The following is a 25,570-nucleotide window of genomic DNA, read 5'->3' as shown; positions in this document are numbered from 1 at the left end:
GTAGTCGAATATGTACAAAGCTTTATTCCTCTCATTAGGAGGCCATTGCCCAAGAAACTCAGGGAGGAGCCGCATGCCGGAAAAAGTCAGTGATCTTGTTTTCCTGACCTAGTCTTCCCTTCTTGGAAGCACTCAAGGGCGAAGCCGGCGTACTGACGTTAGGCTTTCGCTTCCTGGGCGTCAATGGGGCAGAGACCTTTGTCTTTTTTGATGCTGAAGACCCCATCGCCGTTGTCGTCGAAGATGTCGATTGCACGGACTGTTGTGGCAGTTGAAGTTCGGGAGGATTGTCGAAGTCGTTTAGGGATGCTGCTATGGCTATTTCAAGCTCTTCTTGCTCCCGTCTTGCCGATTCGTGCGCATGTCCTCCTTGTGGCGTCTCTGTGTCGCTGTGAGCGTGAACGTCTTCATGACCATTAGCGATAGCCTGTAACAACGATAACTCCAAAACCCTTTTCATTTCTTCATCCTGTTCCTGAAGTTGCATTCGCCTCTTTTCCAAAAGGTCGACAGATCCAGGAAAATCACAAAATGTTGCGCTCCCTCCAGTTGGAGTAGAACTCAAGTTTGGATGCGTTCCACGGTAGCCAGTCCTTGTCGATGCCATATTAGACGTGCTGTCTGTCTGCTCTTGACGCGACAACTCCAAGGCCAGCCTGAAATCGCTGTCCTCCTCTTCTTCGTCTTTTGGTCCTTCGTCGTCCGGAACCGCTGAGTACGATAGGACTTTTTCCTGTTGTGCAAATCCTGTATCTCGCTGTGAATCTTCCGCCAAAACAGAGACCTTGTTCTGCTCTTGCTCCCAATCCAAAGAGTCTGACTTGATTTTGTCCTCTGGTTTCCGATGAACATTGTCCCCTTCGCTGTCGCTGAATTCGCTGGATTTCTCATGTTCCGTTGTGCCATGGCCATGCTTCATCTTTCTAAAAAGTTTTAGTGACGCGGCGGCGTCGCTTGAAGAGGCTTTGGGGACAAAAAACCTGTTGAGTGTTCGCTTATTAGAGCTCGAGTTCCATGGTTTAGCAAACTCGGGAGAATCATTCCGAACATTATTGACTTTCTCGTCCACTTGATAGGTCTCCAAAGCGTAGACTCTTTTGATGACCATGGCTCCTTCGCAACTCTCATCGGGTTCCTCTATATCGATAAATTCATCACAGGGCTTCAGCATCGCCTCCAGAGTAGTATTCCATTTTAGGTTGGGGTCCAGCCACATGCGGATTAATTCGTGGTCATTGTTGGGGACAAGGACAGGCATGCGGTCATGAAGCCAGTCGAGCTGTGGAGAGGCGTTGGTGGTGATGGTTGCATAGGTATACAGTGGCTCCGTCGATCCTTGAATCTGGGCTACGTCATAGATAGCCGCCATCAACATCAAGTTGCCGTCCCTACGCTTTGTGTAGAACGGCACCCTATCTTTCCCTCGTCTTCGCCACTCGTAAAACCTGACGTTGTTCACAAAATAGGCATTAAAAATATGATAATATAAATAGACGCGATATCACCGCCAAAATATGTGTGGTTAAACTAACCCCTCTGCAAGCAGGATGCATCTTTTGTGATTTTTAGAGTGGTTGAACATGGCCTTTCCCGTCGGCCCCATGAAGAGTGAATCATCACGTGCGTTAATGGACTTTAAAACAGAGCTGTAGTCCGGCATGGACTTTGTGTGCCTTGGAATCAAGCCCCATCTCTAAAAAAGTATAGCGTACAAAAGTGGTAAGTTGACCAACTTTGAATCTGTGCTACTGCCAGCAAAGTGTAAATAATACACTACGATGGAAACACACCATCAAATGAACGACATATGAATTGGTTTTTGGGTCAGCCCGAACCACTGGCTGGTATCTGGTGGGTGCAACATTGTATCTATCATTTTGACAAGAGTAATGAGCAGGTTCAGTCAAGGAAATTAAATTCAAACGTTGTTTCTTCGACTTTTTTTTTTTGAAATTACAAATATACGGACATACGAAGTTCGGTACTTTTCCTCGTCAATCCAAAAGTCTCTTGGTTTGCTCGGTAGAGTCTTGTCGAGCTGCTGTCTGATTTGCGCTGATGCCTAGCAATGCGAAGGCGTGCTGTAGTCAGCCTTAGAGTGTTGGCAAGAGGGCTGCGTAAAAGTAATAATGGTAGCTTACCAGACCCTGGGCTGTCCTGCCGCACATGAGCGTTTGCGTCTGTGAGGGGGGAAATGGATGAGAAAAGGCGGATGAAAGGAAGCGGAGAAATCAACATGATGAAGAGAACATGGTGTATGAGTGGTGGCGTTCATGACCAAAAGATGACACCGCCACCGATGTGCCTCTTTGGGGGGGGTGTTACATTAAACTCCGCCATGCTGCATACGTAGGATTTTGGATATACGAATGTCTCTGTATAGGATCTCCATTCAACTGCTCATCAAAACACCTTGTGCAAGGAACACGGCAGAGAAGGGTCATATTCTATGCAGAACCACAAGCAATAAAATTTGCTCCGAGGCGCCTTCTTCGCCTCATCCGATCGGTCAATCAAGAACATCGAGGTATACCTCCATGAGACAATGGCTCGTATACAGTACTCCAGTACTAGACTACTACCGCGCTGACATTGCGTGCTCTATCGCATACATGTGGCATATCAGTCATCGAATGGCTGTAGAAGTGCCGGGAAACCCTCTTTCCGCGCCTGCAGCCTTTTCCCCAAAGTACTTTGTCTCGCCACTGATCGCGGCAGCCAGTAGTAGTACCATTGTGCGATGTACCATTGTGCGATGTATCACTCGCATCGTAGAGACATTGGGCATTGCAACTGTTTCTGCAGGCAAAACAATTACCCTTTTTTCTCTATCGCCCCCATCGTCAACTCGACCTGCAGTGCTTGTTTGTATTTGTCTGGGTTGTCTCTTGGAAACCATAGAGTACATCCCCAGGCCTGGCACCCCAGAGCAGAGTTGGCTCTGTCTCTCTGCAGCTCGAAACGCCATCGGATCCATCCGGATATGCGTAAGATCAATCTGCAACCCTATTTGCTCGGATAAGTAAAGTTTTTTCCCTTCTCACCCGTCTGCGTCTAAAAAAAATGAGGAAGCTCTACCACACCACCTTATTTTGTTTCTTCGTGCTTCTTTTTTAACAACCCATCGCCATTCCTCATCAACAGCATCCTTACTCTTATGAATCTCATCTAATCTAATTTACCTTTCATCTCATCTGCCCCACCCTCGCCTTCCTCGGAACCAGTTCTGCAGCTCGCTCTTCCTCCTTCTTTCTTGCTCCGAAGAACTGCTTTGGCTTTGGCTGTGCGCTAAAACTTTGTTCCTGATCGTACACTTGCCGACAACAACAGAAGAATACTCGCCTGTATCCAACCCCACTATAGACCTAGGCATCGGTTCTGCTGTCTGGATCTTCCCTCTATCTTCCTCAATCCTCAATGACTGACATTAAACGGCTTAGGGTCTCAAAGGTAAGGAGGAATGAAATATAGGGCACAGGGGTATCACAAGTATGGAGTGGCAAAGGACACCATACACATAACGGCATCTGGCTCCATTGCTCCGACTTACAGCCCATATCAGCTCAGCTGCACCCCAGTGAATGCACTTAAGCCTGTCCTCCTCGTAGGAGGCCTCGGGTCGACTTTCTTGGCATATCTAGCAGCAGGAGAATGTTACTGTTTATACCTCTTCTTTTTTTTTTACCTAGCAGATTTCGTAATTGTTCATACCGCTTTTTTCTTCTTCTTCTTCTCCTTCGTTCATCCTTCAGGCATGCGATTCCTGCCGGCGCAAAAAAGTCAAGTGCGGTATGAAGGAGAATGAAAACTCTTTGGATATGCTAAGATAGAACGTGTGATTGAATCCTACATTTGTCGTGGATGTACAGCCTAACCAACAACAGACAGCCACGCAATGAACGGGTTGTCGAATTAAGCAGATATTAAGAAATACATATTCATGTCTTTCCAATAGATGCGATACATCCGCTCTGCACCAACTGCCAGACATTCAAGTACGAATGTAAGTGAGGCGATGTGTGCAAATTGCAAAACTTATCCATCTTCTCATCGTCATTATGCCAATAATCACTTGGTGCTGACTCAGTATTGCCTGTCGATATAATATTAGGCACTTATAACGATCCCACCAAGAAACGAGGACCTCCCAAAGGTGTGCATATTTTTGCTGACAATATCATCTCACGCCCTTCTCTTGTTGCAATCACGCTAATCAGCGGTGAATGAATGCATGGATGATTCGTTCTCGGAGGCACTAGTATATGTGATCCTGTTGGTCAGACATATCCTCATCCTTATTTAAATACTTCTTAGGATATATTGAGGCCATTGAGGCTCGACTTCATCGGATGGAGGGATTGCTCGGCGGACTGATCAAGGACAAAGATCCTCGCGCAGAAATCGTCAGAGCGGAACTTGACGCCATGGCACGGGAGGCTGAGATGACGGGACTGAAGCTGAGGAGATCCAAGGCATATGAGGAGATCAACCATGTAAATACCTCGTTGGATCTAAATTTGGACAGGAATGTAGGCATTCTAGCATGAAAGGCGTCCATCATTGTTCACCACGCCGATACATTTGCTTTTCTTCTATCAAGGCCATGAACATCTCCGGCGCCTCAGGATTGACATCGCTGTCTCAAGGGAACACGTCGGCATTAGCGACTTCACAAATCCCTCCGACATCGCCACAGAACGCATACAATACCAGTAGGCGGCAGCAGCATATTCAGCCAATGCCGCTCCAATCTTTGCAACAGCATCAACAGCATCAACAGCATCAACAGCATCAACAGTCTCAATTACAGCACTCCGCCATGGCTATTTGTTTGTCACCATCCTTCGTCGATGCAGCTGCATTCCCACCAAGTCCCTTCGTAGGATTCGACCAAGGACTAGCTCACTCGCCTCAGTATCATCCGTCCCGGCGTCAACAGAACATCTCTTTCTCTCATGCTCATGATACCCACGTGGGACAGAAACATCAGCTGAGCCAGCATATGGCCAACTCAGAGTCGCACGACCCAGATCACGACTCTCTTGGAATATTTACTACTGCAAGTCATCAGACAAGGTCCGAGGGAAACGCTTCGATAACTGAATTCAGTGGACAAGGTCTTGGGGGTAATCGACGCGCCTCGTTTGCAGATCAGCACCCGATCGCCAATCCTCTGACAGGGTATATGTCGATACCTCAGGCAACAATCGAACATGACCTGAGTATTATTTTGCCGCCCTCAAATGTCATCTATCATCTTATGAACATACACTTTCGATTTGTCCACCCAGTGCTGCCCATGCTGCATCAAAGGACCCTGTATGACCAGATTCATCGACATCAATCCCTACCATCGCACCTGCTCTTTGCAATTCTCGGCTTAGCCTCCCGTTTCAGTGACAATCCACTCTTTCGGACGCCTCAGCCAGGAGCAGATCGACCGCCATGCACCGTCTTTTATGAGCGTGCGAAACTTTTGATCAAGGAAGAATACGATAATTCGCAGATCGAGACTGTACAAGCGCTCCTCCTCATGTCGATCCAGCAAATGGGCTTTTGTGAAAGCCAGAGGGCTTGGCTCTATGTGGGTATGGCAATCCGCATGGCGCAGGACTTAGGACTCAACCAGGATCTTTCAGAACAAGAGCAATCACGTAACCGACTTTGGGTAGAGCTGCGGAAGCGAACATGGTGGTCTTGCTACGTCGTGGAGCGGCTTGTTTGTGCCGGACTCGGAAGGTAGGCGTTATAGCGATCGCTGCTATTTCCCTCTACCTTCGCCATCTCAAAAAATATCTTTGAGTACTAACCACCGTCCCTGAAATAACGATCATGGCGTTATCTCAGACCCCTTACAATTACCCAGCAAGAGTGCGAAACAGGCTACCCTCAGTTCGATGAGGAGGATATGGATATGGCTGCTGGGATACCATTTCGAGGACCATCAAGTTTGATTTCCAATTTTGTGCACCTGATCACGCTCTCCAGGATCCAGGGTAACATTCTGCAGTTCATCAAGGCCAGAGCCGTTCAATCCGACGACAGCAGCGATGGCTTCTCGCCTAAACTGAACATCGGAGGAGATTCAGACCATGGATACCGCGTAGATACTAGCCACAATGCATTTTCAGCACTTGACAGGTCCTTGGTAAAATGGCGACAAAGTCTTCCAGAGCTCCTCCAGAACCCAACTGCTGAATCTCCACACTTTGGGCTCTTTCTCCACATGACCTACAATACCCTGATCATCCTCCTCCATCGACCGGAGATTCCTTGCTCTGCAAATTCAGCTTCGCTGTGCACGCAAGCCGCGGCGACAATCACAGACATCACTGAAATGCTGATGCAGACAAAATCCCTGACATCGATGTTCATCAGCTGCATTTACGCTATATTCTCTGCCGGAGTGATTCATTTCATCAATATTCCCAGCGCCAAACGCACGTCTCGCTCGTCCAGTCCCAGCCCCGTCATGTCCTCGGTTCATCCAGAGCCCTCTCATCATGCATTCGCGGCCAAAGCCAACCTTAAGCGGTGCATCGATGCCCTCAAGCACCTTTCGACGCATTGGGTCAGTGCCGCCCGACGTGCCAAGGTCCTTGAGGATTTGCTGGATCTGAAGCATGTCAGCCTGAAGGACTTGGAGGGAAACTCGTTCAAGAATGTACCCTTGCTGCCATCTTGGGCGGTGGAGCCGTCAGGATACGGCAGGGTCCTGGTCGCGCCTAGGGAAGGCCACGATCGCTTGAGACAGAAATGCCGTTCTAAAATCATGGCGATTCAATCTTTGCTGGCAACCGACGATGAGTTTGAAAAGATGCAGAGTCGGAGGAGCACTAGTATGGAGGAGAGCGGAATCGAGCGCAACTATCAAGGCATGGACGATCTGCCAGAGGATTTGGCGCACCAGCAAGGAGGCGGCGATGATACAATGGCGATGGATATTACAACAGACATGTCCGCTGCTCCTTTCAAAGCCAGATATGGCCATCCAACTGTGAAAATCTTTTCGTCCGTATCTCAGGCCTCAGCGCCTGGAATGAAGATTGACCGACGGCCGGAACAGCAACATCAACTGGATGCCGATCCAATGATGCTTATCTCAACTGTGACCTTTGGCTCCTCAAATCATCGCGACGGTGATCTGCGGCCGCTGGCTGCTGAAAAGACGTTTCTGCTCGATTCAGCAGGCTTGGCCGATGGCTCGGGGAAGGCCATGACGCCGATGACATTGACAACCCTGGGAATTAATAACGCCTCCATAGCCAATGGATCCAGCCACTACAACTCATCCCATGATGGAGCAGTATCCGCAACTGCAGCTTCAAGGCCCTTCGCAGCAGAGCAGGCGGCAATGTTGGACCCTTTCTCAATGCCGAGCAGTATCACTTTTCCCGAACAGAATCATGTCCGGCAGGCCTGCAATGGCGGAGGTGTCCACTATACCGGTCCTCAATCCAATACTGTGTGGACCACGGATGCTCATACACAGCGCGCGATCGCAAGGGCTGAAACGTTGTTGTCGATGCATAGACCGTGCGGCCAGGAGGAAAAGAGACAGCCGTTTGCTTTCCACCAAACCGCGCCGACAGAGGCTTCGGGTCAGATTTGCAACGGCCCCAGTTGCGGGGAACGGGAAAATGAAGATCTCGATCTTGCCTGGAATGATATGCCCCCAACGTTGGGCCTAGATGAATGGATGGCCTATATCGCGGCCTTAATGATGCGCTGGCTCGCGAGTGGGGAAGCGTCCCCAACATCAACTTTATCAGCATAGTGTTTCCAGCCATAAGCGCTGTCAAACTGATGCGGTACATTAATCTCGTTATAAAGATATTTATTTCTCATCTGCACCTGTATAGCCATCGTTGCAAAACTGATGATTTGGCCTCTTAAACAACGAGAGCGACTCCGATTCGGTTCACAGACACAGTAACGGGCTTCGTCCTTCGCTGTCTGAGTCTTTCTACCGTAATCATTAATAGTCCTCTTCCCTATCTTTTTTTTTTTTTTTTTGTTCTTCTTCCTCATTCTTGTCAAAGCATACATATCAAGAGAAAGAAGGATTCCTCATCCTGTTTCTGGCAGTGCTCTCTGGGGCTGATCGATCCAGATCACGGCTAAGGTTACCGACCCAATTGTGGCGAAGCCGAGCCCACATCAACCGATATCCGAATCGTAAGGCTGCCTTCCTAGGGCCTATCTGGTGAAACTATTTTGATTCATGACATGCCGATATTCGTCCTGTTCACACTGGAGAGAAGTATGCCAGGAATCAATGCGACGTTAGCGTCTACAATCCCGAATATGCCTTTACTCTTCGGATCCGCGTGGAGATGTATTGTATGCCACGTGGGTGCCAAGGCCAGACAGGCACCTTTGGGGTTAGACTACAGAGCATCTTACCCCTGGAAGCAACAGTGTTATGCATTGAAAATAAACCTTTCCCCCAACCTCTTATTGACCATGCTCCTTCCACTTTACTTTCCTTCTGCCCTTCCTCGTCTTCAAATTCATCAACTTTCTGCTCTTCATCAACTTTTTGTCCTTCCTCAACTTTCTTGCCTCAGAGGAAGTTCATCTTAACACTCGATCATCATCTGAATCAGATCTACCGATTCTTTTTTTTTTTTTCTTTTGTGCTCTCGAAAAAGATGGATTCGCACTCTCTGGACCCCGACCGAGACACAGACCCTGCTATTCAAGGATGCTACTGCCTGCAGGCATGCAGGTGTCCCCACTGGATTGTCTCTAGGCGCCATGCCAACCCCCACGCCCTGCTGCAATATTCTCTGGACGACGGTATGTTTCAGTTGCTCCATTTCGCGCAATCTCTCTTCTTCGTGAACCAGTCGGATTCAGATACAATTGGCAAATGAGAAAGCTGATTGAATAGTCCGTGCTGCTGACTTTACTCTATCTTGTCATCTAGAGCAAGTACCAATTGATCAAGACCATCACCGAATGTTGACCAACGAGCTACAGCGTGAGGTATTTAGCACGGCGTGAGGAAATGCCTCGTTAAAAGCTGCATCGAATTAGGGAACGCTATGCAGGATGAGCGATTGCTTCTCTGCTGCATGTTTCCTCTGTCAGTCGTATATTGGAGACACAAATACTTATCGCCAATGTGGGTCACTTCCTTTTTGCTAGCTGCGCGTCGCCATGATGGAGATCGAAAAGGTGAACAAGACCAGTCGGGGCCTCGCCAAAGCAAATCAGGAGCTGGAAGAGTCAAGGATGGTCGCTGTCAGTGATCAAGCCAGGACAGCGAAGCGCCTCTTGCTCGTCTCTAGCCAGCTCGAGCACACGGAACAGCAGCTGTTCAATCTGACCAAGGAGATCAATGACGGTCAAAAAGACTCAGATTTGCTTCGCGTCGAAAGAATCAAGCGGGAAGCCCTTCAGGAGCGCGAGGATGCTGGACGTCTTCAAATCGAGGCACTGCAGGATGAGCTCCATGAGGTCCAGCGCTCAGAGCGATCTCTACAACAAAAGCTCTTTATCATGCAGACAAAATACGAGGCCATCGGCAAGCGCCATGAACTCCTGAAAAGACAGCAGCAGGAACTGGACCTCGTCAGGGAGAGCAGAGAGGCTCTTGCATGGCTCAAGGAAACAACAGATCGGTTGTGTTCACCACCCCAAGGAAGTCTCGGTCAGGCAATTCAGCAGGAGAAGGCATCACAGGGATCGACACCCATCAACATATACCAGACATCTCCTTCCTCCTCGCCCCCGTACCACTCAGTCATCACGGACCCACCACTGGTGGCCCAAAACCAACTCGTCTCCCTAATCAAAGAACTCGCTACTGCTAATTCGACGCTGCGGACAGAACTAGGTGAGTACCGCGACCTCTTGCAAGATGCCAGGAACGAAGTGATCAATTTGCGTTCACAAGTCGAGGATTACGAGCAAGGCCATGCGTTTGATTGTTGTGGCCAGGGCTTCTCAGATGATTCGCCTTCCGACATTGCGGTATCAAAGAGCACATTCAATGCCTTGGCCACGCTCGATGTTGGTCTTCAGCAGTCAAAGGACCTTTCAGGTGAATTGTCAGGGTCGCCTCCGCCATACATGACGACCCCTGTAGCGCCTCCGACTGAGCAGCATCTGCATCACCACTTTCATCTACCTGGAGTACGTGGCAACATATTTGGTGAACTGGAGCGGCGCTACAACCAGGATCAGCAGCAAGGATCGTCTGCTAAGCGGCGACACAGACATTCTTCTAAAAAAGAATCACACGGTAGGCGCTCTAGTCGAGACCACGCTGGAACCTCGCACCCGAGGCATATACACGCACACCACACCCATCACGATGCACGAACAACAACGGCCACGGTATCGACATCAACATCGACATCAGAAGTACGCCGAGGTTTAGGACCCATCCAAGGACATAAGTATGCTCCACATTCCATGGATGATGCAAAAGCCCGTGCGGACGACGGAGGTGATGCTCATTGCTCAAGAAGCCGTGGGAAAAAGTCGCTCTACACGGACGCGGACCTGGATATGCTGGACTCTGGCAGCGATCGCGATTTTGATGACCGTAAAGTGGACGAGCATTGGGACCCAGCAGAGCTCCACTCTGAATTTGGAGACTCAGGAAGCGATCAGGAGCCAGGCTTCGTCGCCAAGTTTGCTGAGGTATGTGCTCATATGACCCTTCATATCGCTTTGAATGGTTCTGCTCGAGCCTAGAAGACATCTTTCGCTCACTATTTTGTTTTTCTCTTCTCGATCTGTCCCGCGCACTTAACTGCTTAGGCACTGTCGTCCCTGTCCTTCTTTTCAGGCCCACTCTCAGGATCCGCGCCTTAACATCTGGACTGCGGCAAATGTACAATACAATATAATACATACATAGAGCATTTGACTCTTCTTTAAATATACCCTTTAAACCCAAGAACTTGCGACAGTGGTATAGTCTAGTGATATAGTCTAGTGGTATGGTCTAGTAATATGTAATTTTGTTCAGTGTGAATACAAGTACAAGGACGAGTGGAGAGTGTCCGCAACGACAGACAATAGAGTGCGTTGTAGTGCATATGGATTCAAGTTCGCTGCTCGCCATCGTCCGTAGGGGTTTGTGTTGGCCCTTTGAATCTGTTGTAGTAAATGTAGAATCCAATGACTATGAGATCGCAGACGAGGACGATCACATAGTTCAGGGCTGCCAACAGATCGAAGGCCTCACGAAAGGCCAGACTGATAAGCGAGAAGACCGAGCCAGCGGCATCGGCGGAAATAAAGACCATGCTCACGCCTTGGACGGTGTGGTGTTGCAAAAAATTAACATATTGGGGAAGGAATCCCAAACCGAGTAGGACCACAGGGATAATTCCGGCGGCGTGGATCGTCCCAGGAACGCTATGCCGCAGGCCCGCCTAGGACATGGTACGGAGAGAGTTGTTAGGAGTCGTTGATCTCAATACCTCATTCGTACCTCATTCACTCTACTGCAATGAGGACAGTCAGTAGATGAATTAGCTGCACTTGTCAAAGGACGAAGAGCAAGTGACAGAGGCGGCAGATGACTTACTCGTGTGCCATAGTACGCCCCGACCTCCATGCCAGCCAGAGAAATAAGCAACAGAAAACTAATCAGGATGGTATGGTTCATCGACCAGCGTGCTTTTCGGTCATAATACAAGCACTGCAAAAAGCAGATGGTCGAGAACAGACCAAAGACATGGGGCTGGATAATGATAGGGACAGACAGATCCTCGACAATGCTGTATGATCCAAAACCGAGTGCGGCCAGTGTCCAGAGCAGGAACATGATGGGCGAAAGTCCCTTGGTCGTCTTGGCCTTATAGTTGTCTATGATCTGGGGCAATAGCTGGAAGCTCCAGAAGATGATACCCAGCATGCCAAAGACATTTTCGAGAATGACCTTGGCAGTTGGCATATCTCTTTGCTGTCACTTTTCGGGTGCAAAAGAACAAGGGGAGTAGAATTATTTGAAGAGTGGAGGAGAGAGTAAAATCGATCGAAGATCGAAGAAGAGCGTGAGATGGCTTTGGGGCAATACCCGGGAACGGCCTTGGCCCAGGCTAGTTGTTTTAATGTTTATCCCTTTCGGTTCTAGCCATCGCGCAACCCGTATGACGATCAGACTGGTAGATGGGACAGATCGATCTTTCAAATGTTCGTTATTTATTACTAAGTGGGCAATTGAGTGTTTATTATGAGTATAGGTCTATTGAATGGTATCATGCGATGAAAAAACAAGGATGCAGTGAAAGCAAAGGTTTTTTTTTTTTTTTTTTAGAGTGGTGATGGTGGGGGAAGCGACATAGGGATACAACACAAAGATTACGGAAACGGATGCAGAAACAACAGGAAGTAATACAGGCAGTGTGGCTGTTGACCAACAATGCAAAAGACGAACCAGAGTCCAAGAAGGATAATGGGAACGTGAAGATGGTGTGGATGATAAATGACACTGCCAGGGACAATAATAGTCCTTGACTATGATCGGTTTCTTGGACGGACCTCCGTTACGTAAATTGTCCGTGCTGGTCCAGCTCCTGTTCCTGCGCTATTGATGCTGATATTGATGTTGCTGGCTCCGTTACAGTAGCCGCTGTTTGCTGTAGTCGGATCTGAACCTGGGCAACATAAGGGGCGAATGGCGCCTTATGCTGCTGGGGCACAATGCCCGATGGCACCGAGGAAGAGGCCGCTTTCGGCGACTCCCAGTCCACTTTCAAGACACGAACGTGCGAGGAGGCGCTGCAGCCGCTCGTGCGAGGTCCTGCAGCCGTTCGCTGCTGCACGCTCAAACCACATCGATGCCTCCTCCAGGTCGACTTCGCAGCCCAAGCCCTTTTCCTATGTTTCCAGGAAAAAATGTAACGAACCGTCAGGATCATGGAAAACCATCTGGAGGATAGTGAAGAAGATCAAACAAGACAATCAATCAAGGCTTACAAGTGCATTGGCGAGATGGTATTGTCCCGCCAGATGTCCCTGTTCTGCTGCCAGCCGGAAGTATCGGACTGCAAGCTTGACATCCTGAGCAATGCCCTGCCCGAGTTGAAGACAGACCCCCAGCTTATCCTGGGCGCGGGCGTGGTTCTGGGCAGCAGCCAGGGAGTAGTACTTAACGGCCATCTCGTAGTTCTGGGGCACTCCGATCTCGTTCGCATAGCAAAAGCCGAGGTTGCACTGTGCCCATGGGTTGCTCTGAGCCGCCGACTTTTCGTACCAGAACACGGCTTTTTCACGGCTCTTTTCTACGCCCAAACCTTCCTCATAGCAGAATCCAAGCGAGTTTTGCGCTAGTGCATTTCCTTGAATGGCCGAGCGATAGAACCACTTGACGGCTTCCTTGGGCTCCTTGGGGACACCGACGCCGTTACGGAAGCAGTAACCAAGAGAGAGCTGTGCTGGGGCGTGGTTCTCTTCTGCAGAAAGGTAGTACCAATAAACGGCTTCGTCCAAGTTTTGCTGGACTCCAATGCCGTTCTGATAGCAGTAGCCGAGCGAATGGAACGCAAAGATGTTGCCGCGCTCTGCTGACTTCATGTACCACTTGACTGCTTCGACAGGGTCCTTGGGGACACCGATGCCGTTCTGGTAGCAGAAACCGAGGTTATGTTGTGCACGAGCATGTCCCTGGAGGGCGGCCTTGCGATACCAATAAGCGCCTTTGGCGTCGTCCTTGGGAACACCAATTCCGTTTTGATTGCAGTATCCGAGATTGCACTCTGCCCAGGGATATCCTTGCTCTGCGGATTTTGTGTACCACAGAGCTGCCAATTCTAGATTCTGCTCAATACCGACTCCGTCCTCGTAACAATAGCCGAGCGAATTTTGAGCGAAAGCGTTGCCGAGCTCTGCAGAGAGTCGATACCATTTGACGGCTTCGTATGGGTTGCGCTCGACGCCCAGACCATCCTCATAACAGTACCCGATGTTGTAGAGTGCCACGGATTCTCCCTGCTCTGCAGCGATGCGATACCAATACATGGCCTTTTGCCGATCTCGCTCGACGCCGAAGCCCTCGCCGTAGCAGTAACCAAGGATGCCCTGGCCTCGTGCGTTGCCCTGCTCTGCCGATTTCCTGTACCAGTGAAAGGCTTCGGTCGCATTCTTTTCGACGCCGACGCCGTCGTGGTAGCACACTCCAAGAGCAAACTGGCAGCAGTCGTGGCTGTCGACGGCTGCGGCCTCCATGAGCCAAGCGAGTGCTGAAGGCCCTTGCTGGTTGATTTTTTGTTGCCAGTACTCGGATTCGATGCGATCGATCTTGACGGAGGGACGACCGTATTTGCGCAGGAAGGCAAGGCGGGAGAGAGAGAGGCCGTTGCCCTTTTCTGCGGCTAGGATGTAGAGACGCTCGGCTTCGACATAATCAGCCTGGACACCCAGGCCAAATTCGTAACAGAAGGCCAGGACGCCCTGGGCCTCGAGATGGCCGAGCTGTGAGGCTAGGCGGTAGTATTCCACAGCTGCGGGCTCGTCCTTGGGATGGCCGCTGCGGCCAAAGAGCAGGCGCTGACCGAGGTCGAAGAGATGCCGGGCCCTGGAGAGGTCGAGGGATGGTGAGAGGTGGGTCGATTGGTCGGCTGAGGATTCATAGGGGTCGAGGGCGGGGTGTTCCGGGGAGATGAAGAGGTCTCCGGCATGGGAGCAGGGCGCGGAGAGGGAGCAGATGGTGGAGGCGGAGGTGGCGGAGGTGAGGGCGGCGGAGGCGGGGAGTCGGTACTTTTTGTTGAGCTTGGAGAAGACGCTGCGACCGCGGTGCAGTATATGAGAGGCCGAGGCGGACATGCTGTGTTGGCTGGGACTGGGGGGGGTGAGGATGAGAGTGGAAGCAGTTGGGGATGTGGTTGGTGGGGTGTGCCTGTTCAAGGCCGGGAGGGGGAGGGGCGAGAGTGGGGGAGTTGAAGGGAAAGACGAAAGAACGAAAGAACGAAAGAACGAGAAGGATGGAAGGATGAAGGACGAAGGGAGGGGGCCGGTGGCGGTAGGCGGTGCAGCGGAAGTATTAATAAACCCGGGTTGCTGTTACGGGGAAGGGGTAGAGGGGAGAGGGGGAGAGGGGGAGAGGAGGGGAAGGGTGTGGAAAAGAAGAGGAGGTGTGGGGGGCGAGTGCTGGTTAAAGGGAGGGGGGGAAGGGAGTATGAGATGAAGTAGGAAAGGAAAGAGAAGAGAGAGAGAGAGAGAGAGAGAGAGAGAGAGAGAGAGAGAGAGAGAGAGAGAGAGAGAGAGAGAGAGAGAGAGAGAGAGAGAGAGAGAGAAAGAGAGAAAGAGACAGGCAGGGATAACATAACCAGCCGTGCCCTGCACCACCCACGTTGTCGTCTGTTCCTGTCCCGCTTTCCATCTCCGAATGCGAATGGGACGGCGGGTGTCTTTGATCCATAGACTAAGAATAACATATACACACACATGTACACACACACACACACATACACACATGTACAGCCCTACTGGATAGTCTACTGTGGACTACCAATACTGCACACCTAATACTGTGGCCTGCACTACGTGCTGCAGACTACAGCACAACATTAATGAAAAGCGCATGGTAAAAAAGCCTATCAATATTATTAGACTGGATTGGCCTTTTTTTCTTTCTTTTTTCTTTTTCCCTTTTCCTTTTCCTTTTTCCTTCTTCCTAAAGGAATTTCCTTTTCCTCTTTTCTTTTCCGGGTCACCCACCTCCCTTGCCTGACCTCACTCCACCCACTCGGCCTGATTGCACAGTACAGTATTACAGTACACTGCTCCAACCCAGGCACAGGCAGCAGTCTCCCCTGAATATAGACTACCGACAGTCTACAGAGTGCATGAGGAAATTAAACGATGTACAAACACACACATCCCACACGCACATCCCACACACACCTGCCCCATCTGTGCCCGGCAAAGCCCCTTGAGCCTCCCATATCGAGCACACAATTGTGCTCATCTCTATCCTTTCTTCCAGGGCGGCGATTGATCCAACCACCCGCTGCAACAAGTCGTCATCGCCCCCTCCTCCAGTGCAGTCCTCCCCATGTTTCTTGTGTAGACATTGTGGAAACCGCAGCATGTTTGTCTGTACGTAATCGGACCTTTTTTTTTTTTTTTTTTTCGTTTCGCGCTTTGTCCTTTGTCGTCGGCTTCGAAACGCCACCAATTGATCTCACGGACTGGATCCGCCTCGTCCGATCCCATATGGCGCTCTTTATCCATTAGTAGGCTCGCTCATTCTTAGCCACTCGGGTGTTATCTGAACCGGTTTACCCACGTTTTGCTATAGCCTCGAAACAAATAAGGAAAGAGAACGTGGGGCCCCGGCGTGCTAGCACCAAACCCCTAGATATTCGTTAGATGTTTGAACAGCACTCTGCTCGACTTTACGCAGAAAGACTCTCGCGATATGGTCCCTGCACGGCTCACACTCCCATGCTGCAGCATTGCCCACTTGAGCCTACCATGTCAGCACGAAGGACTCTCGCTCACTTTACCAAAGGTGAACGCTCCTTACTGATTCCTGTACGCTCTTAATGGATGCACATAGCCAGGGATAAGAGAACAAAAAAAAATAAAAAAATAAAAAAGTTGATGGTGCGGAAAGATCTGGTTCGCTCAATTCATGATCCTGTCGAATGCACGTCCCCGGTTACAATGGGTCTTCAGTTGGGTCATTCTTTATTGGCTCTTGTTTCATCCCCTTATTACAAGGTCATCTTTTCTTTAACTGCAATGGCTGTCATCCCCTTTTCACTCTTTAGTTGCAAGGCGCAAGGCTGTTTAGTGAGAACACCATGAACACTTCCCCACGCTGTCGCTTTGTTCTCAACGCTTTTGTCAAAAAACCGATGCATCACCTTTCTTTTGCTGCTTCTCATTCGCCTACCATTCACTTGACATTCACCGCCCTTACTCCTCATTAACCATGAGACCACAGAATTCGGTTGCAGTACTGCTGCTGCTGCTCTTCTCCTGTCTTGCGGTCACCGCCCCGGTCCTCGCCACAAAGACCGTCGTCGACCTCATATCCTCCGACCCAGGCTTCTCGCGCCTCGTCAAGGAGCTACAGCGTCTCAGACTGATTGTCCTCCTCAACCGACGCAAGACCTGCACGTTTTTCGCCCCGACCAATGCCGCGTTCGACAGGTGGGATGCCGAACACAGCGGCAGACGCATGGACCAGGCGACACTCCTGTATCATATTCTCCCCGACAACACCTTAACGGACAATCTGCGGGATGCCATGCTGCTCGAGACCCTCCTCGTGCGGGAAGGCTATCTCGGTGAGCACAACGAGGGCCAATTGGTTGCAGTCTCAAAGCCGAGCTGGAGACCCGGACGAAAGGTGCGCCTGCTTGTCGGAGGCGCCGAGTTGCTAGAAAAGGATTGGCAGGCGGACAATGGCGTCGTTCATGTCGTGGATCGCCTACTATCGCCACCCGAAGATCTCGGCAAGTCTTGTTTTGGACCGTCCTAAAGTCTTTCATGACCTTCTTCCTCTCTTGTTACTGACACTCTCCTGGTTGTCGTCATGTTTTTGTTTTTATCATCTAGTGGAAACAATGAAGAAACATGACGAATTGTCTGCAATATACAACATTGTCCACTCTGCTGGTCTGACCGATCTACTGCGTCAACACCGACCGTTCACTCTGTTTGCACCGATTGCAGACGGGCTCAAGAAACTAAGCGATATCCAGGTGCACTACCTCCGTCATGAGCAAGGACGCAAGGATCTCGAAACCACATTTCACCATCACATCCATGCCGGCACTCTATACAAGCAAGACATTCGACCTGGCACCAGCAGCGTATCCACTCTCGAAGGACAGGACCTGATGATCAGCCTTGACGATAAGCTGCTGGTCGATAATGCCGAAGTCGAGACGACTGACATCCTCGCCTCTAACGGCGTCATCCATACGGTCTCACGTCCGCTGTTACCAAGCGCTCTGGTCTGGACAGCTGCCAAATATCTGGTGGGATTAAACGCCACCAATTTCGTGAACGCGCTGCGAGATTCAGGACTTAACCATTACATCGACGACCCAGCGGCGAGCTACACTATCTTTGCGCCTCAGGACGATACGTTCCCAGATGAATTTTCGAATGCCTTCCACATGTCAAGAGAAGTGCTCCAATACCATGTGGTGCCAGGCAGGAACTTATATACCAGTTTCCGGGACGGTCAGCTGCTGTCGACGGAGCTCCATACGGAGCGATTGAACGGAGATGCACAGCGATCCAAGGTTCAGGTTAGGCAAGATAACAAGCATACTGTCGTGTCGATCAATGGGGTTGAACTCAAAGGAGAGCCAGGTAAGGATGGCAATCTGTCTTTCATGCTTCGCTGTTCTTTGCATCCATGCCAACCAAGCCTGCAATCTTATTCGACGGTCTACAGTTCAAATTGGTAGGTCAATCATTTACCTGGTGAGTCGTCCTTTGGGTCTGCCTCTTCCTTTGATCAAGCAGATAAAAAAGGAGGCCTCCCTTTCTGAGTTCACGCATGTCTTGACTGCCACGGGTCTCGATCGACGACTGTCAGATGCGCGTGGTATCACGGTCTTTGCGCCAGCAAGTCCGGCCTGGGACGAACTGGGTGTTGTGAAGAACTACCTGATGCTTGAAGGGAATTCTTCGGTTGCAGCTCTCGAGGCTGTGGCACGCTATACCATTGTGGAAAACACTCACTATACGCCCGACATCAAACCAGGGAGGACACTCTTGCCGACGTCAGAGGGAAGCAATCTAGTTATTGAGAAGAATGGAGGAACCATCTATGTCGGTGAAGGTCGACTTGAGCGGTCGGAACAGGTTGGTGGTAAAATCACCGGAAAAGGTACGAATATGTACAGTTATACAAAGCTATACCACACTGAATGGTCTACATTAATCCCCGAGATGGCAGCGGAGATACACCAAATTAATTGTCTTTTTTTAAAAAACTCTTGTAGATCTTTTGGTCGATTCTGGAGTCATCCACACTGTGTCATCTGTGGCATTGCCCCCCACGCTCTCCATCACCCTTTACAACGTGCTTCAGGGAGCTGGGACGGCCGACTTCTTGCAGGCATTCCAGACCTCGAATATCACTCGGATTTTGACGAACTGGGAGCAAGACTTTACCATTTTTGCGCCCACAGATGAAGCTTTTAAGAAAGCTGGCCTTGAAGCCGCTCTGAGCGATCGCGAGTTTGTGGCACGCCTGGTTCGTCTCCATGTGATCCCGGGCAAAGTCCTGAAGCTGGAGGAGGACATTAACGATGACGAGGCTAGCATGCTGAACGACGAGGCACGACTGAGCTATAGGGACATTCACCACGACGGCAAGACCTTTGGTGTCCGAGTGAAGGGAGCGCGGTCAACGAAAGAGGCCCGAATCATTGGTGGCGGTCGTGCCCATCCAGCATGGCCTGATGAATCCCTTTACAGAAACAAGCGACCGGGCTCTGGCATGCAACAGCAACAGGCAGTCGAGAATGGTGGAGTGCATTCGATAGGGTCAACCGTTTCGGCAGCTCAGGCAGGAGGCGTTGTTTATGTAATCGACCGAGTGCTGTTGCCTGGAGACCCTGATGGGCTGAGTGCAGCATGGTTCTGGATCGGCATCGTCGTGCTTGGCTTGCTTGGAACAACCGTCCTGTGTGCACTCACGGCGCTATCGATTTTTGCGTTAGTGAAGGAGATCCGACATCTGGAGGGGTACCAGGCTGTTGCGACAGACGAGGAGTCCCAGAATGTAAATGGAGACGACGTCCAGAGGTCCGTAGGAGTGGGTGCGGCACAGGCTGAACCTGTGGCGGATGTCGCTGCGTCAGGAGACACCTTAGCAGCTGAGGCAGCCCAGGCCAACATAGAAGGAGCAGGAAGTGAGCGCGGCAACACCGGCAATAACAACCGCAATTAACAGCAATAACAACAACAACAACAATGGCGGCAATTAGCTGCGGACTAAAAATGGTCGAGGCTCACCATGAAGGAGGCGCCCCCCTCGGTGCAACGATGCACAAACAACCCATGCGGCAAACCATGCTAGTAGGGTTACATTTAGATATACAGAGTCTAACACTGCTTGGTGCTCATTGCTCGTTGCTCGTTGCTCGTTGCTCCCTCGGTCTCCTTTGCTCTTCTTTTTTCTTTTTTTTTTACCTCCCCGCCATCTAACCATGCATGCAACCTTAGTCTCCATGAGTCTTGGTGCAGCATGGCCATCTATCTTTTGTACATGCAGGGGAATATATATACCGATAAAATGAACGACATGCTTGCAGCCCTCCTCGCCGGATATTTATCGAGCTAAACACTAAAAAGTAGCCAAAAGCAGGTCGTTGAGCGGTACTGAATGAGCGCAGGTCGCGGGCATCTAAGCAAGCACGCAAGCAAACAATTAAGGATGATCCGTGGCTACTGCTGCTGCAGATGACACCAGTGGTTTTCTTTGGTTGGTTGCTTGGGGGTGTTGGTTGAGGGTGATGAATGAGGGGGATGATCAACCACGGGGCCCATTCCCGCAGAGTAGACCATACCATGCACCCATCCTCACTCTTGCTGTAACACTTCAACACCCCCCCTCCTTTTCCTCCTCCTCCTCCTCCTCCTCCTCCTCCTCCTCCCCCATTCACTGATGACTGATTCGTCATTTTCTTCTTTTTTTTCTTCATTCCATTCCTCCTCTTCTTCCTACCCACAACAGGCACGATAAACTACCATTAAACCCACTCGCAATGGAATTTCTCAGGCACTGGCGCGAGTTTGCCTTCGCCACTAAACCGCACTCCTCCGCCTCTCCAGGGAGTGTGCGCCCGCCGAAACCTTCGTTGGCAACACAAATCCCTGAAATCCTCCAAGAGATATTCTCTTACCTCTCCCAGCATGACCTTCAGCACCGCTCCAGCGGGGTCAACCGTCTCTGGCGTGCCATGAGTGTCTCCCTGATCCAGGGCTCCGTCCTCTGGAAGGACACCCTCGCGCTCGACGACCAGCTGGCCAGACTCTCCAGACTCGGTTCCGCCCAAATCAAGACCCTATACTGCTACGCTCAGGACAAGAGAACCTTCCCCGCCTTTCACTCGGGCATTGAGCAGGATGTCGACCAGGCCTGGGAACGCTTCCAGGAGGCCATCACCATCCTTGTTGAGAACAGGAGAGGCAATTCCTTCGTCCACAATGACAGCAGCATCACAGACGAACTACCTTGGCGGACTATCGTCTTTGCTGGATGGAACTGCTTTAATCAGAGGTGGGATCCATTGATACGCCAGTGTCACGGCTTCTGGGGCGTCGTCTCCCTCCGTCTCGAGCACCTCACTCCTGGAGTCGTCGACTTGAGTTGCATCTTCGAGAGCCTCCCAGGGCTCGAGGAACTCGTCATCGAGTCATCCGAATCCAAACCTTTTACTTACAAGCGCAACACCACCATCACTTGGAGAACCCGGGAACAGCAGCTCTGGAAGCAACAACGACCCATCCATATCCTCAAACTGCGCACACTAGCGCTTCGACGCCTGATCGTCGACCAAACCATGCTTGAAATCGTCCTAAGTGCCATGCCCAACCTGCGTTCCCTTGAACTCATGCATCTGATCGCTAACTTTGAGTTCGCAGAGGCTTCGATCGACCGACAGAGCTTAGTCGTCTTTTTAGCAAAGACCTGCCCAGAATTGATTCACCTCCATTTCTCAATCTCGGGCTGTCCTATGACTATCCCGGATGCCACCCAAGTTCGCGGCATGTTCTCCAAGATACAGTCCATGTCCTTGCCTGCCCGAGATTTGCAGACCGGGACTCTGGAGATCATTGCGGATCGATTGACGAACCTCGAGATCGAGTGCTTCGGATACTTCTATAGCGTCGAACTAGGGGGCTTGCTTCATGACTATCTATGCCAGGCGCCATTATTGTTGCACCTCAAGGCGTACCGGGTTCGACTCCCTCTGGAAAAATTCATTCTCAAGCTCCCGGCATTGAATGGGTCTCCGTCAAACATCTATGACAAACCCATCTGGGCGTGCAAGAATCTACGTACTCTGTACGTGACAATCGAGTCCATCTCGCCGCTCCCCGCCTCTGAAGAAACGGGCGCCTCCCGCAGGATATTCGGATACATTTCCAGGCTCTGTCCACAGCTGGAGGACATTGCAATCGAGCGCATGTACCTGCATGCGGATATCTTTGCGGGTCTGCCGTTGCTCACGCGATGTCGGCGGCTGCGGCGACTCAGGATTTGTACAAGTCTGCAGCCATTTGTGCGGGAGCATGATCTTGAGTGGATATGCCTTGGCATGATTGACGATAAACCAAGCAGGAACAGCGTTAGTAGCAGTATCAACAGCGGGCATAGCAGTAACCACGGCTGTAGTATGCAGCAGAACAACGCACGATACAGTTTACTTGGAGGATTTGCGGGTGCACTGCAGGCGGTTCAGAGGATGAGCAAGGGCGTTGCGGGCATCAGCAAGAGTGCAAGGGAATCAAGAGTCAGGGCGTTGATCGAGGATTTGAAACGCATACGGACTGTGCCACACAACTCGGTTGCCGTGAGTACAAATTCCTCGACGATACCAGATGTAACTCCAGCCATAGGGTCGACGCACAGCTCGATGTGCATGTCAACACCAGCACTACGTGCCACTATTGAGCGCCTCGAGAGGAAGACGGACGATGACGAGCTCGAAGAACTGGATCCGGCTGAGATGACGACTCTGGACAACGTCAAGCATGTGGCGAAACAATTGGAAAAACTTGTGCAGATGTCGGCCAATACGTCCAGGGACCTGAATAAGGCGTGTTGCTGGCCGAGGCTGGAGAAGTTTGAGATCTACCAAATGGTCTCCTTGTCAGCTCCAGTCTCCCAGAATCAGGAGCTGATTCTGCGTCTGCGACCTGACTTGGAGCCAGCGCAAAGATGCACAAGCGTACAGTAAACCAAAATGTATAATAATAAATGTGATCCACAATACACAAGCGAACGCTGCTGATATATTTCATTGCGTATATTCAATTATACTGCCTCACACAAAAGTTGATATCCGGTCGAAGTTTCGGAATGAGATCCAAGTCCCTCTTGTTCTTGAAGAGATGTTCAGGATCGACTGCCAGGACAAAAGATCTCAGACAAGGCCAGCATCGATATGCTGACTCGGCAGGCTGCTTGAACGGAAGTTTCATGTTTGAAGGCACTGACGGTGCGGATGTTTCAGTGGTAGAACGCGGCGTTGCCCTTTCATGTTTCTTCATTCGTTGGATCCGTTTTTTCCTATGTTGTCCCTTCGATAGCTGGCTGGTGTACCATTCCTCATCTTTGGCGAAAACCTTAGCGAGATTATCAGGTGAGATAGGAACGACTGAAGGAGTAGATGCGATCGCCTGGCCCTCTTTGTCCTTGAGCCTCGCATCTGCCACCACTACCGATCCTGTGCCTGGAATGGTTTCCTTTGTCGTTGTGATGTTGTCGATCCTTGTCGAAGTTGTACCCTGCTTGTGTCCGATCCAGTTCACATCCTCAGGTTCGAGATTAAAATACCTTGTGTACCCCACAATCTTCAGCCTCTCCAGGTCCTTCAGCCTTGTCAGGAGGCAAAGTCCACCTTCGAGTTTCAGATTAAGTGCAGTCCGTACGACCGACAGATCCTTCAAATTGGGGCAATGCCTCGAGATGTACCCGAACACGACTCTTGAACACTTAGCCTCGTTGCTGTACCCGAACCGCGCACAAAATCCCAAATGCAGCGTTTCGAGGTCGCGACATGCCCACGTTCTCATATGGACCCTCCACCTGAACGATTTAGGGATCCTTTTGCTCCTGGGTCGATAGTAGCCTTGGTCAGGTACCTGGTTGTTGTCGTCCTCCGAGCTGGAATCATCAGGCGTGTCGCGAACTGGCTCCATGTCCATATACTCGGCCCACATCCTCACCTTGGGGGCGATCAAATGTTTCAAATGCCGGGCACTGCACAAGAACCGATGCAAAGCCTCGACAAATTTGTCGCATTGACTCTCAGTATAGCACAAGATCTCGAGCTTAGTCAGGTAGTTCGCATAGTGATTCAGTATAATCATTTGATTGCCCCTGCCTTGGTCATCCATATCCTTGCCCACAGCACTGAAAGACTTTAGTGATGGAAAATGATCTCTCAGGTCGATGGCCTCCTCCAAGGTCAGCACATGATGGTACAGTGAAAAGTGGAAGGATTCGAGAAGTGGGGCCGACCTGGCCAATGTCTTGTGCAGGCGCTGTCGATTAAAATTCAACTCCTCAGTATCAGGATTCTCGCAGAGCTTCATGAGCCGTACCTCGAGCTCTCGAAGGTTCGGTAGCGCCTCCAGCAATGACACCAGATATGCTTGACTTGTCCTGACATGTCGCAGAATCAGGATTTCAAGGAATTTGTGGGTAAAGGGCGGATAGGTAATTTTCGCGTAGCAGGTAGAGACACTGTTGATGTATTCCTCCTGGGACGGGATCTGGAGACCTTGCTGTTGCGGATTCCAGGAAACATCGCCACTCATGGCGTACTCGACAGTAAGCGATCTCAGGTTTGGAAGGGCCTTTAGGATGTCATAAAGCCGGATCTCGGTCTTGACAAGGTCATTGAGCTCTAAGGATGTGGTCAAAGGAAACAGCGGCAACCAAATGTCGAGATAATTGCAGAGATCGCTCGCCATTCTCAGGGTCAATTTGCGCAGCCGGATCCGGTCAGCGTCAGCTGCCGCGGCGTTGTCCTTGGCCATAAGAATAAGAATGGGCTCGGGGATCAAATCCTGCAGTGACTCGTGTTTCTTGGTCGACACTGTCGAGACTCCGGTGCTATTGCTGGCGCCAGCGTCGCTGTCCTCGTCCGCGGCGCCGTTCCTCTTGATCCAATCGTCGCTTCCACACACAACCTCCAATGCATCAAAGAATGTCATTCTTGCACCGAGACTCTTCTTTTCCAGGTTGGACAGGTCATGTTTCCACAGCGCTCGTATCGTGAGACAATGGCGTGCAATCGATCCCCACTGCTTGCAGACTAGTCGGACAGCGAGGATGGATTTGCAGTCAAGTTGAGAGAATACGGGGTCGAGGATTTCGGGTAGAAGCAGCAGTGAGCGAGCATTACTGCTGTTGTCGATACGTAACGGGTACGGTGGCACTTGATTTTGCAGCTGTTCCTGCTGTGCCAACTGGACAGTTGTGCTGGAGGGGTCCGATACAGACAGACCGGCACTCGGGCCCCATCTGCGGAAGTACTCGATCAGGTTCATTGGTTGAGAGGCCCGGGCATCAGTAGCGAGCAATGGCAAGGAGTTGGGTTTTAGATGGGAAAGACTGCGCCATGCAGCTGCGATGAGTCGACCAAGAGAGACATCCTGGGTGGCAGTGCATAGCAGAGATCTGAGCTGCATACAACAGGCTTGTGCTGGTTCACCAAACGGTTTGTGCTGTGTGCCCCTTTTGCAAGCGGTTTGTACCTGCTTTTTCAGCTCAGCATAGCATCCCACTCTATCCTGTTTAAAGTTTTTAGACGCCTCTATTCCCAGTGTGCCATAATTTCGGGTGCCGTCAGTTTGGACTTTACAGACCGAATAAATACTCCTCCACCGTCGT

The 25,570-nt window shown here is 50.7% G+C and overlaps 8 protein-coding genes across 8 annotated transcripts; 4 read left to right on the top strand and 4 right to left on the bottom strand.

Annotated features, from left to right (window-relative positions):
* Positions 1 to 58: 58 nt before the first annotated feature.
* On the bottom strand, positions 59 to 2,168 carry BC939DRAFT_498239 (uncharacterized protein; the record flags this gene model as incomplete). Its single annotated transcript, XM_051559789.1, has 5 exons — positions 59 to 1,445; positions 1,533 to 1,693; positions 1,791 to 1,869; positions 1,974 to 2,062; positions 2,142 to 2,168. The coding sequence occupies 5 exons, from the start codon at positions 2,166 to 2,168 to the stop codon at positions 59 to 61; spliced, it is 1,743 nt and encodes a 580-aa protein (XP_051417981.1).
* A 1,054-nt stretch (positions 2,169 to 3,222) lies between these two features.
* On the top strand, positions 3,223 to 7,941 carry BC939DRAFT_8088 (fungal-specific transcription factor domain-containing protein). The gene is made up of 7 exons (XM_051561917.1): positions 3,223 to 3,450; positions 3,753 to 3,789; positions 3,956 to 4,003; positions 4,112 to 4,153; positions 4,315 to 4,493; positions 4,601 to 5,739; positions 5,848 to 7,941. The coding sequence occupies exons 1-7, from the start codon at positions 3,418 to 3,420 to the stop codon at positions 7,775 to 7,777; spliced, it is 3,408 nt and encodes a 1,135-aa protein (XP_051417980.1). The 5' UTR covers positions 3,223 to 3,417; the 3' UTR covers positions 7,778 to 7,941.
* Positions 7,942 to 9,122: 1,181 nt separating this feature from the next.
* BC939DRAFT_7642 (uncharacterized protein) lies at positions 9,123 to 10,917 on the top strand. The gene has a single exon (XM_051561887.1). It carries the CDS (start codon positions 9,166 to 9,168, stop codon positions 10,708 to 10,710), a length of 1,545 nt encoding a protein of 514 aa, XP_051417979.1. The 5' UTR covers positions 9,123 to 9,165; the 3' UTR covers positions 10,711 to 10,917.
* On the bottom strand, positions 10,884 to 12,145 carry BC939DRAFT_434536 (PQ loop repeat-domain-containing protein). The gene is made up of 2 exons (XM_051553384.1): positions 11,552 to 12,145; positions 10,884 to 11,396 (listed from the first exon to the last, which is right to left on the bottom strand). Exons 1-2 carry the CDS (start codon positions 11,918 to 11,920, stop codon positions 11,064 to 11,066), a joined length of 702 nt encoding a protein of 233 aa, XP_051417978.1. The 5' UTR covers positions 11,921 to 12,145; the 3' UTR covers positions 10,884 to 11,063.
* A 506-nt stretch (positions 12,146 to 12,651) lies between these two features.
* Positions 12,652 to 14,790, bottom strand: BC939DRAFT_390873 (uncharacterized protein; the record flags this gene model as incomplete). The annotated part of the gene is made up of 2 exons (XM_051551922.1): positions 12,652 to 12,846; positions 12,946 to 14,790. 2 exons carry the CDS (start codon positions 14,788 to 14,790, stop codon positions 12,652 to 12,654), a joined length of 2,040 nt encoding a protein of 679 aa, XP_051417977.1.
* A 2,116-nt stretch (positions 14,791 to 16,906) lies between these two features.
* On the top strand, positions 16,907 to 19,891 carry BC939DRAFT_472409 (FAS1 domain-containing protein; the record flags this gene model as incomplete). Its single annotated transcript, XM_051558276.1, has 4 exons — positions 16,907 to 17,441; positions 17,536 to 18,300; positions 18,386 to 18,823; positions 18,939 to 19,891. 4 exons carry the CDS (start codon positions 16,907 to 16,909, stop codon positions 19,889 to 19,891), a joined length of 2,691 nt encoding a protein of 896 aa, XP_051417976.1.
* A 631-nt stretch (positions 19,892 to 20,522) lies between these two features.
* On the top strand, positions 20,523 to 22,937 carry BC939DRAFT_434525 (uncharacterized protein). Its single transcript, XM_051553383.1, has one exon. It carries the CDS (start codon positions 20,709 to 20,711, stop codon positions 22,905 to 22,907), a length of 2,199 nt encoding a protein of 732 aa, XP_051417975.1. The 5' UTR covers positions 20,523 to 20,708; the 3' UTR covers positions 22,908 to 22,937.
* Positions 22,938 to 25,399, bottom strand: BC939DRAFT_434524 (uncharacterized protein). Its single transcript, XM_051553382.1, has one exon. The coding sequence runs from the start codon at positions 25,366 to 25,368 to the stop codon at positions 22,981 to 22,983; it is 2,388 nt and encodes a 795-aa protein (XP_051417974.1). The 5' UTR covers positions 25,369 to 25,399; the 3' UTR covers positions 22,938 to 22,980.
* Between the last annotated feature and the right edge of the window lie 171 nt (positions 25,400 to 25,570).

This window comes from Gamsiella multidivaricata (assembly GCF_025024155.1).
Source record: "Gamsiella multidivaricata strain RSA 2152 chromosome Unknown BC939scaffold_1, whole genome shotgun sequence".
Lineage (NCBI taxonomy): Eukaryota > Fungi > Mortierellomycota > Mortierellomycetes > Mortierellales > Mortierellaceae > Gamsiella > Gamsiella multidivaricata.
Note: the sequence above shows the minus strand (reverse complement) of the source record. Positions and strands in the feature narration are given on the sequence as shown.